Source organism: Palaemon carinicauda, chromosome 44 (assembly GCF_036898095.1).
Source record: "Palaemon carinicauda isolate YSFRI2023 chromosome 44, ASM3689809v2, whole genome shotgun sequence".
NCBI lineage: Eukaryota > Metazoa > Arthropoda > Malacostraca > Decapoda > Palaemonidae > Palaemon > Palaemon carinicauda.
In genome coordinates this window covers 34,489,047-34,501,553 of record NC_090768.1, presented here as the reverse complement: position 1 = coordinate 34,501,553, position 12,507 = coordinate 34,489,047, and the positions used below count along the sequence as shown (strand labels likewise).

The 12,507-nt window shown below is 42.8% G+C and overlaps 1 protein-coding gene across 3 annotated transcripts in view; it reads right to left on the bottom strand.

Annotated features, from left to right (window-relative positions):
• The window catches only part of LOC137634457 (dual oxidase-like), a 182,919-nt gene that overhangs the window by 111,782 nt on the left and 58,630 nt on the right, over positions 1 to 12,507 (bottom strand). For all 3 annotated transcript variants that reach the window (XM_068366859.1, XM_068366860.1, XM_068366861.1), the window contains exons 11-14: positions 4,262 to 4,364; positions 3,883 to 4,064; positions 3,486 to 3,589; positions 2,636 to 2,704 (exon numbers count right to left, since the gene is read on the bottom strand). In XM_068366859.1, the coding sequence (XP_068222960.1) occupies positions 2,636 to 2,704; positions 3,486 to 3,589; positions 3,883 to 4,064; positions 4,262 to 4,364 (458 nt within the window). The remainder of the gene's footprint in view (positions 1 to 2,635; positions 2,705 to 3,485; positions 3,590 to 3,882; positions 4,065 to 4,261; positions 4,365 to 12,507) is intronic.

Here is a 12,507-nt window from a genome sequence, read left to right as displayed (position 1 = left end):
TCATTCAAAGGGACAACATGATCTAGACTACTATATAATTGTGACCAATTCAAGCACAAAAGATCATGCAAAATCCCATTCCAGTTTGCTTGGGATTTCATATAAATTTTACAAGAATATGATATATCAGGGACAGGCTGCTCAATCTTCACTACTAATGAAATCAAGGCATGATCAGATGTCCCGACTGGAGAACCAACCTTACTAGTTATAATGCCAAGGGAGTCAGTGTATACGAAGTCCAAGCAATTACCAGACCTGTGAGTAGCTTCTTTTATGATTTGCTCACAGCCTGATTCAGAGGCAAAGTCTAAAGCTCTTAAGCCATGGCGATCAGTAGGAGAGATAGAACTTACCATTCCCTATGGCCTATGGTGAGCATTAAAATCACCAACAAAGACAAAAGAAGCCTTTCTATCATCTTCTTGTATCTTAGCCATAATGGTAAGAAGACAATCGAAGATAAAATCATCCATGTCTGGATTCTACTATACACTTTTCCAACTACACACAACAAACTAATACCCCTTGAATTACAACAATCATGCACATCTCCCTTACCCTTATATAGTGGTACAATACACGAACAAACCCAATCTACTGGAACCATTGACAACACAAAACACATATTAAACAATCTCACCAACCATTCAAGTACAGTCACACCCCCTTCCTTCAACATCTAAGCTCTCACACCATCCATACCAGATGCTTTTCCTACTCACGTTTCATCTTGTGCTCTCTTCACTTCCTCTCTTGTAATCTCTCTCTCATTCTCATCTCCCATTACCGGCACCTCAACACCTGCAACAGCAATTATATCTGCCTCCCTATTATCCTCAACATTCAGTACTTTCAAAATATTCCGCCCACCTTTTCCTTGCCTATTCTCCTTTTAACAACCTTCCATTTCCATCTTTCACTGCCTCTTCAATTCTTGAACCAGCCTTCCTTACTCTCTTCACTTCTTTCAAAAACTTCTTATTCTCTTCATATGAATGACCCAATCCCCGACCCCACCTCAGGTCAGCTGCCGTCTTTACCTCACTTAACTTGCGCTTTACTTCCATATTTTTCCCTCTATATCTTTCATACTTCTCTACATTATTACTCGGCAGCCATTCTTCAAAAGCCCTCTTTTTCTTTTCCACTTTTACCTTCACTCCTTCATTCCACTATTCACTGCCCTTCCTCAAGCTGCCTTCAACAAACTTCTTGCCACACACATCACTTGCAATCCCAGTAAAATTTTCTTTTACTAATTTCCACTCCTCTTCTAAATTACCAGTTTCTCTTACTTTCACTTCGTCATATGCCATTTTCAACCTTTCTTGATATTTACTCTTTACCCCCGGGTTTTATTAGCTCTTCAACCCTCACTATCTCCCTTTTACATCCACCTACTCTATTCCCCCACTCTTTTGCTACAACTAATTTTCCTTCCACCAAAAAAAGATCAGACATACCGTTAGCCATACCCCTAAACACGTGCACGTCTTTTAATCTTCCAAACATTCTTTTAGTTATCAACACATAATCCATTAACGCCCTTTGTACCACTCTTCCATTTGCCACTCTTACCCATGTATAAATGTTTTTATCTTTCTTTTTGAAAAAGCTAGAACTTATCACCATCTCTTGCTCAACACACATATCTACCAGTCTCTCACCACTCTCATTTTTACCTGGTACGCTATACTTCCCAATGACACCTTCTACCTCTCCAGCGCCCACTCTAGCATTTAAGTCATCCATGACAACTACACGCCTAGTTAATTCATTCCAGAACTCATTCCGCTCTTCTTCACTTTTCTCAAAACCTAGCCCATACGCACTGACAAAAGCCCAACATTCCCTACCCAACCTAACCCCTACCCACATTAACCTAGATGGTATCTCCTTTCATTCCAATACTTTACCTGTCATCCATTCACTCAGCAAAAAAAAAAAAGCCACACCTTCTCTTGCTCTTCCCCTTTCAATCCCAGACACTACCAGACATTTCACCAAACATCACTTCACCTTTCCCTTTTATCTTTGTCTCACACAAAGCCAATATATCCATCCTTCTATTCCTGAACATACTGTATTTCCAATCTAACATCTTTTACTCTCTATCGTACTACATCCATGCACATTCAAACACCCCAAAACTAGAGTGTGGGGAGCAGTCACTCTCCCCCCAGCTCCACCTCTTTGATGTCTCACAGGCTTATAATACAGGAGAGGGGGTTCCTAGTCCCCTCGTCCCGTCCCTCTTAGTTGCCTCTTACGACACACAGAGATACGTTGGCGCTATACTAATTTTTTTTATGTCACCCCGGCCACAGGGGGCATACAGTTACATCAATTCCTCCATGTGTCTGCTTCATAGAGTACATTATAGTACTTCTGATAATGCACTTGGTATGCATTATCAAATATTGCTCTGATTAATTTTATTTAGCAAAGGCAGTATCCCTTAAACATCTATTAAGGAATAACGAACAGCAAATGTCCATAATATATATACTGCAGTGTCTAGTTTATATTTGAAAATGAAATACTGTACAGGAAATGAACTTAGCTCCTCTAAAGAAATGATGATGAAAACTGTAAAAATATAAAATAATGGTATAAAAAGTTTGTTACTTACTCGTTTTCTTTATTTTCAAACCAAAAGCGATCGCCATCACGACTTCTCTCAAACTGGTCAAGGATTATTCTGAAAACAACAATGTAAGGTTTAACATTAATTTAATCAAAAAGCATGTAGAGGTGCAGCAGCAATAATCAATACACAAATGTCAAATCAAGATATTCTTCTGATGTTAGATGCACAGTCAGACCTTAATATTAGTGCATTTAGATTTCACAAATCTTATCATTTCCTGGGGAGACCCACAATATAATTTAAGTTTTAAGTTCTGTTTTTTGCAATCTTTTCAAAGCTTCAATTGGACTTACTATCTGTCATACTTTGTTTGCTTCTAGATATTCCTGTTTTGCTATATCTACACTGAAAGTCATTCTTACACTCTCTCAGTCTTACTAAACCCACTGTGCAGTAAACTTCTTGCAGGTATATGGTCTATTAGCTCAACGTGTTCAACATTTGCTAGGACTCCTATGAGAGCTTCATCAACCTCCTGAGCCCCCTAAAATAGTGATGATCTTGCAACAAAAGGTAGAGATACTGAATGTTCCCTGCGAACGAGAGTACTGTGCAGTAGGCCTACATAAAGAAAAATATGGCAAACATTTTTTCACTGCACAGTAATAAGCATGTAGCAACGCTGAGGGACAAGGCAATCATCCGGATAGGAAATACCTCGTTCATGTGGATTGATGACACCGCAAAGGCGTAGCAGTGGGCTACAATCTTATCTGGGAGATCTCTTCTGACTTTTCAAGTTTTGTATAGTTGAATGAATTCAATTTCTATAGATACACAATTTTACATATTTTGAAAAGATTCATACGCATAATTAAGAATATAAACCTACTTTGAAAATAGCTGGCCAGGTTCCTTGGTTGTCTCTAAAAGACCTCCAGGCCATATGTCCAACTGAGATGGATGTTTGTAGAGACTCTTCAATTCCATCAAGACCTGAAACCAACGGTAACAAAATTTTTAAATTATCATGAATGGGTTTATAAAAGAGAGAATATATATTTCTCATGCAGTGAAAGACATTATTTTACGAAAAAAATATACTGTAACATCTGACTTTCAATTATAATTTAAAGTTTCTTTCACAACAAAGGACTAATTTCTTGTTATTTCCCTGATGAGTTTGTCGCTTCTTTACTTAAGAGAACTTTATTATAAGAAGGTAGGAAATATAAAAAAAGTAATCATAAAATATTTTAAAAGCACATGATTAAAACATAAATTCTCACTTCATCTTTGACCTCTGTCCCAGTTACCCTCTTGAACTCTTCAACTTCTAATGAATTTAGAGTAGGAAGGCCAAAATGTTTTCTGGCAGTATTGTAATCAGGTAAACCGTGATCACGTCCCCTCTGGATATTCAAAGCCATCAAATCTCGCCGAGAAAACTCAAGGGGACCAAACACACTCCCTAAAGGAAAGAAAATTATCCTTTGAAAGAACATGTTCAAACCTATATTCAACCAGAAAATTATACATTACAAGATCCTTACTCTCATTTGTAGTTCTAGTGATGTCGCTGATTATAAATTGCATCGTAATATAACTTGTGAACAATTAATTACATTTTATTTAGCAAAATCTATTCTGAAAAGCAACAGTGCTTACCTCTTAAATCTTCTACAATTATGTTGTCTTCCTCTTCTGAACTTTGGCTGCTAAGTCCCATCAAAAACCATTCAAAGTCATTTGGATTATGATGGAATAACTCCTAAATGTGAATGACAGAAAATTACAAAATTATGGATTGTGAAGTTAAAACTCTAGAATGCGAATGAGGAAATAAATATAAAAAATTATAGATTGTGATGGAAAAACTCTTAAATGTAACAGAGAAAATAATAAAATTAAGGCAATTGTGAAAGTAGCTACTGTACTATATACTGTATTTCCCGTGTCATAAGATGTTACTATACAGTATTTGACTAAACAGTTTTTGGAGAAAAGAAATTGAGGATTTTACAACCTATCATAGCAGCAATTCCTAGTTGGTTATTCTACTGTGTGATTTTTCAGCTGGGACAATAAATTTCCATATTTTGTGTGCATTATGAAATGTGATAGGTAAATATTAAGTAGCTGTACACCAGTTAACCCAATTTTATTACCTATTCACGTCAATAATCACTAAACCAGTTGTAGTTGCTACCAACGTAACACTGTTTTCCAAGTGTTTCTTTCCATGAAAGCAGCGTTGCCAAATACTCCTGTTCAAATTTTGGCAGAGAAGTAAATTTCCAGTAATATTTCTCAAATTCATTATGTATAAACTTTTAAAGAAAATTAATTACTGATCAAATAAAGAAATTTCTAGAAATTTCACCAGTTAGAATATTCTTTCTATTGTTTGTGTGACTCTAGGTCTTATTAGTTCATAGCTAACTAAGTAACACAGCACTCAAATTGCAATGAGATTTTTTAAAGTTTCTGTTCAGAAACAACTATCTGTAATATTTTGGAATGCGTGCAACAGTCATTACCAAAATATGTTATTTTGATAATAAAATAAATTTTTGAATATACTTACCCGGTGATTATATAAGCTGCAGCTCTGCTGCTCGACAAAACTCTACGGAAAAAATCCGCCAGCGATCGCTATGCAGGTAGGGGGTGTACTTCAACAGCGCCATCTGTCGTGCAGGTACTCAGTACTCATTGTAAACAAAGAACTCAATTTTCTCCTCGGTCCACTGCGTCTCTATTGGGGAGGAAGGGAGGGTCCTTTAATATATAATCACCGGGTAAGTATATTCAAAAATTTATTTTATTATCAAAATAACATTTTTCAATATTTAACTTAGCCGGTGATTATATAAGCTGATTCACACCCAGGGGGGTGGGTAGAGACCAGCAATAAATGTTTACATTATTATGAGCTAAGGATTTTTTATTTCATTTTAGAAGTTATCAAAATAACAAACATAAAATAAATAAGTACCTGGTAAGGAAGTCGACTTGAACAATTACTCTGCCTTTTTAAGTACGTCTTCCTTACTGAGCCTCGCGATCCTCTTAGGATGCTGAGCGACCCCTAGGATCTGAAGTATGAAGGGTTGCAACCCATACCACAGGACCTCATCAAAACCTCTAATCTAGGCGCTTCTCAAGAAAAGAATTTGACCACCCGCCAAATCAACCAGGATGCGAAAGGCTTCTTAGCCTTCCGGACAACCCAAAAACAACAATAAAAATATTTCAAGAGAAAGATTAAAAAGGTTATGGAATTAGGGGATTGTAGTGGTTGAGCCCTCACCCACTACTGCACTCGCTGCTACGAATGGTCCCAGGGTGTAGCAGTTCTCGTAAAGAGACTGGACATCTTTAAGATAAAAAGACGCGAACACTGACTTGCTTCTCCAATAGGTTGCGTCCATTATACTTCGCAGAGATCTATTTTGCTTAAAGGCCACTGAAGTTGCGACAGCTCTAACTTCATGTGTCCTTACCTTCAGCAAAGCTTGGTCTTCCTCACTCAGATGGGAATGAGCTTCTCGTATTAACAGTCTGATAAAATAGGATAAAGCATTCTTTGACATAGGCAAAGATGGTTTCTTAACTGAACACCATAAAGCTTCTGACTGTCCTCGTAAAGGTTTAGTTAGTCTTAAATAGAACTTAAGAGCTCTCACAGGGCATAAGACTCTTTCTAGTTCATTTCCAACCATATTTGATAGGCTTGGAATATCGAACGATTTCCGCCAAGGACGAGAAGGTAGCTCGTTTTTGGCTAGAAAACCAAGTTGTAAAGAACATGTAGCCGTTTCAGATGAAAATCCGATGTTCCTGCTGAAGGCGTGAATCTCACTGACTCTTTTAGCTGTGGCTAAGCAAACCAGGAAAAGAGTCTTTAAAGTGAGATCTTTAAGGGAGGCTGATTGTAGCGGCTCGAACCTTTCTGACATGAGGAATCTTAGTACCACGTCTAAATTCCAACCAGGTGTAGCCAAACGACGCTCCTTCGTGGTCTCAAAAGACTTAAGGAGGTCCTGTAGATCTTTGTTGTTGGAAAGATCTAAGCCTCTGTGACGGAAGACTGATGCCAACATGCGTCTGTAACCCTTGATAGTGGGAGCTGAAAGAGATCTTTCTTTCCTCAGGTATAAAAGGAAGTCAGCTATTTGAGTTACAGAGGTACTGGTCGAGGATACTGATACTGACTTGCACCAGTTTCGGAAGACTTCCCACTTCGATTGGTAGACTCTAAGGGTGGATGTCCTCCTTGCTCTAGCAATCGCCCTGGCTGCCTCCTTCGAAAAGCCTCTAGCTCTCGAGAGTCTTTCGATAGTCTGAAGGCAGTCAGACGAAGAGCGTGGAGGCCTTGGTGTACCTTCTTTACGTGTGGCTGACGTAGAAGGTCCACCCTTAGAGGAAGAGTTCTGGGAACGTCCACTAGCCATCGAAGTACCTCGGTGAACCATTCTCTCGTGGGCCAGAGGGGAGCAACTAACGTCAACCTTGTCCCTTCGTGAGAGGCGAACTTCTGCAGTACCTTGTTGACAATCTTGAATGGGGGGAATGCATATAGGTCTAGATGTGACCAATCTAGGAGAAAGGCATCTATATGAACTGCTGCTGGGTCCGGGATTGGTGAGCAATATATTGGGAGCCTCTTGGTCATCGAGGTTGCGAAGAGATCTATGGTAGGCTGGCCCCATGTAGCCCACAGTCTCTTGCACACATCCTTGTGTAGGGTCCATTCTGTTGGAATGATTTGTCCCTTCCGACTGAGGCAATCTGCCATGACATTCAAGTTGCCTTGGATGAACCTCGTTACTAGAGAAATGTTTAGATCTTTTGACCAGGTGAGGAGGTCCCTTGCGATCTCGTACAACGTCATAGAGTGGGTCCCTCCTTGCTTGGAGATGTACGCCAAAGCCGTGGTGTTGTCCGAGTTCACCTCCACCACTTTGCCTTGAAGGAGAGACTTGAAGCTTTTCAAGGCCAGATGAACTGCCAGTAGCTCCTTGCAGTTGATATGCATTGTCCTTTGACTCGAGTTCCAAGTTCCCGAGCATTCCCGACCGTCTAATGTCGCGCCCCAGCCCGTGTCCGATGCGTCCGAGAAGAGAACGTGGTTGGGAGTCTGAACAGCCAGGGGCAGACCCTCTCTGAGGCTGATACTGTCCTTCCACCAAGTCAGGGAAGACTTCATCTTCTCGAAAATGGGGATCGAGACCGCTTCTAGCGTCTTGTCCTTTTTCCAGTAAACAGCTAGGTGATATTGAAGAGGACGGAGGTGTAGTCTTCCTAACGATACGAACTGTTCCAGGGATGATAGCGTCCCTATCAGACTCATCCACTGCCTGACTGAACATCGTTCCTTCTTCAGCATGTTCTGGATGCATAACTGGGCTTGACTTGTTCTGGGGGCCGACGGAAAAGCCCGAAAAGCTAGACTGTGAATCTCCATCCCTAAATACACAATAGTTTGGGATGGGACCACTTGAGACTTTTCCATATTGACCAGGAGACCCAATTCCTTGGTCAGATCTAGAGTCCACTTTAGATCCTTCAGACAGCGACGACTGGAAGAAGCTCTTAGAAGCCAGTCGTCCAAATAGAGGGAGGCTCTGATGTCCGCTAAATGAAGGAATTTGGCTACATTCCTCATCAGCCTCGTAAACACAAGAGGAGCTGTGCTTAGGCCAAAGCACAGGGCTTGAAACTGGTAGACAACCTTTTCGTAAACGAATCTCAGAAAAGGTTGGGAGTCTGGGTGGATGGGGACGTGAAAGTATGCGTCCCTTAGGTCTAAAGAGACCATCCAGTCTTCCCTTCTGACCGCTGCTAGAACGGACTTTGTGGTCTCCATGGAGAACGTCTGCTTTGTGACAAAGACATTCAGCGCACTGACGTCTAGCACCGGCCTCCACCCTCCTCTCTTCTTTGCCACTAAGAAGAGACGGTTGTAGAAGCCCGGGGTTTGATGGTCCAGGACTTTGACTACCGCTCCCTTTTCTAGTAAGAGAGACACCTCCTGTTTCAATGCTCGTCTCTTGTCTTCCTCTCTGTATCTGGGAGAGAGATCGATGGGAGACGTTGCTAGAGGGGGTTTTCGTACAAACGGGATCTTGTACCCCTCTCTGAGCAACTTCACAGATTGTGCATCTGCGCCTCTCTTCTCCCAGGTCTGCCAGAAGTTCTTGAGTCTGGCTCCCACTGCTGTCTGAAGAAGTTGGCAGTCAGACTCTGCCTTTAAAGGACTTGGTTCCTTTCTTCTTCCCACGTCTCCCTTCGGCACGAGCACCTCCTCTGCTGGAGGCTCTGCCACGAAAGGGCGGAATAAATCGGGACGCTGGAGTGTCCATCCTTGGTCTAGCTGACAAGGTAGGCAAAGGGGTGGCTTTGCGGGCAGAGGACGCAACCAGGTCATGGGTGTCCTTCTGTATCAACGAAGCAGCAATCTCCTTAATCAAGTCCTCTGGAAAAAGGCACTTAGAGAGAGGAGCAAACAGAAGTTCTGATCTTTGACAAGGTGTCACTCCAGCTGACAGGAAAGAGCAAAGGTTCTCACGCTTCTTGAGGACTCCGGATACGAACGATGCAGCAAGCTCACTAGACCCGTCACGTATGGCCTTGTCCATGCAGGACATGATGAGCAAGGAAGATTCCTTCTCAGTCGGGGAGATCTTCCTGCTCAAAGCTCCCAGACACCAGTCTAAAAAGTTGAAGACCTCGAAGGCTCTAAATACTCCTTTCAACAGATGGTCTAGGTCCGAAGGTGACCAGCATATCTTAGAGCGTCTCATGGCTAGCCTGCGGGGAGAGTCTACAAGACTTGAGAAGTCGCCCTGGGCAGAGGCAGGAACTCCCAAGCCGAGAACTTCTCCCGTGGCATACCAGACGCTCGATCTGGAAGAGAGTTTAGCAGGGGGAAACGTAAAGGCTGTCTTCCCTAGACTCTTTTTGGACTGCATCCAATCTCCTATAACTCGTAAAGCTCTCTTGGACGAGCGTGCGAGGACGAGTCTAGTAAAGGCAGGCGAGGATGACTGCGTACCTAAAGCAAACTCTGACGGAGGAGAGCGCGGAGCCACAGACACAAACTGGTCCGGAAACATCTCTTTGAACAGAGCAAGAACTTTTCTAAAGTCCAAAGAGGGTTGCGTGGACTTGGGCTCGTCAAGGTCCGAATGTGGTTCATCAACGTGTGCCGCATCGTCATCATCAGAGAGTCCATCATCCGAGAAATGAGGAGGAAGCGGCAATGGAGTAGGTATCGGCTGGTCAGCTGAGTCCGGTCGCACGGGTGCACGCGTGACTGAACCGGACGCAACGTCATGGAACTGTTGCCCAGTCTGTGAGCTGGCAACAACCATAGCAGCGCGGGGACGCCCAGCGTCTACTCCAGACTGTCTAGTCTGATGTGGGCGAGTAGAGGCAACCACACTGGGTTGCGGAGGTTGACGCACCGCGTCAAAACAAAACAACTCTGACGGTTGTTGTACCTCGCGAACGTCAACGGAAGGTTCCGTGCGTCGCTGAACGTCAACATGCGGCTGGCAGGGTACACTGGAACGCATGGGTGGCGGGACTCTCTCAGCTGGAGTGCGCAAGAAGGTCGCCTCAGCGTCCACAGGACGCACAACCGTGGTTGGTTGTAGGCAAGAGGTTGGTGCAGCAGCAACCTTCTCCGCACGAAAGTCCTGCATCAGAGACGTTAATTGGTACTGCATGGTCTGCAGCAAAGACCACTTAGGGTCTGCAGGAGCAGGTGCGGCGACAGACGGTGTAACTGAGTACTGAGTACCTGCACGACAGATGGCGCTGTTGAAGTACACCCCCTACCTGCATAGCGATCGCTGGCGGATTTTTTCCGTAGAGTTTTCTGTCGAGCAGCAGAGCTGCAGCTTATATAATCACCGGCTAAGTTAAATATTGAAAAATTGCTTTATTACAAAAATAACTATAAAATGTTAGAGAATATATAAATACTGCATACACAACTTCTTGGATCCAATAAGTTGGCATATTTGCATGTACATGGCATTGGCAAGTCATCAGCTGACTGACCACAAAAAACAAATATCTCGTTACCTTCATTTATTAAAGAAAGTGCATTCGGAATAAATTTATTTATCACATATGAATGACAACTGTAGGCTTATATTTTATGTTTGGTGAGTGTGAGTGTTTGTACTGTATGTCATTATTGGGGTGTTTGAGGAAAAAAAGGGGCGTCGTATGACAGGGGAAATATGGTATATTATTTGGGTACATTTAAGCATAGACCACTTTTTACTGAAAGAATTAATTTACGGCTTCATGAAATTTGGACAATACAGGCCAGTGCTGGGCCTTGTGAGGTTATTTAGTGCTCAAATGTACCCAAGGGAATACCCTGGAGTTACACAGGTTGGACAGCAAGAAAGGAAGCAAAAACAGAGGTACATACATACATACATATACCAAAGGCACTTCCCCCAATTTTGGGGGGTAGCCGACAACAACAAGAAACAAAACAAAAAAGGGGACCTCTACTCTCTACGTTCCTCCAGCCTAACCAGGGACTCAGCCGAGTTCGGCTGGTACTGCTAGGGTGCCACAGCCCAACCTCCCACATTTCCACCACAGATGAAGCTTCATACTGCTGAGTCCCCTACTGCTGCTACCTACGCGGTCATCTAAGGCACTGGAGGAAGCAGCAGGGCCTACCGGAACTGCGTCACAATCGCTCACCATTCATTCCTATTTCTCGCACGCTCTCTTGCCTCTCTCACATCTATCCTCCTATCACCCAGAGCTTTCTTCACACCATCCATACACCCAAACCTTGGCCTTCCTCTTGTACTTCTCCCATCAACTCTTGCATTCATCACCTTCTTTAGCAGACAGCCATTTTCCATTCTCTCAACATGGCCAAACCACCTCAACACATTCATATCCACTCTAGCCGCTAACTCATTTCTTACACCCGTTCTCACCCTCACCACTTCGTTCCTAACCCTATCTACTCGAGATACACCGGCCATACTCCTCAGACACTTCATCTCAAACACATTCAATTTCTGTCTCTCCATCACTTTCATTCCCCACAACTCCAATCCATACATCACAGTTGGTACAATCACTTTCTCATATAGAACTCTCTTTACATTCATGCCCAACCCTCTATTTTTTACTACTCCCTTAACTGCCCCCAACACTTTGCAACCTTCATTCACTCTCTGACGTACATCTGCTTCCACTCCACCATTTGCTGCAACAACAGACCCCAAGTACTTAAACTGATCCACCTCCTCAAGTAACTCTCCATTCAACATGACATTCAACCTTGCACCACCTTCCCTTCTCGTACATCTCATAACCTTACTCTTACCCACATTAACTCTCAACTTCCTTCTCTCACACACCCTTCCAAATTCTGTCACTAGTCGGTCAAGCTTCTCTTCTGTGTCTGCTACCAGTACAGTATCATCCGCAAACAACAACTGATTTACCTCCCATTCATGATCATTCTCGCCTACCAGTTTTAATCCTCGTCCAAGCACTCGAGCATTCACCTCTCTCACCACTCCATCAACATACAAGTTAAACAACCACGGCGACATCACACATCCCTGTCTCAGCCCCACTCTCACCGGAAACCAATCGCTCACTTCATTTCCTATTCTAACACATGCTTTACTACCTTTGTAGAAACTTTTCACTGCTTGCAACAACCTTCCACCAACTCCATCTAACCTCATCACATTCCACATTGCTTCCCTATCAACTCTAGCATATGCTTTCTCCAGATCCATAAACGCAACATACACCTCCTTACCTTTTGCTAAATATTTCTCGCATATCTGCCTAACTGTAAAAATCTGATTCATACAACCCCTACCTCTTCTAAAACCACCCTGTACTTC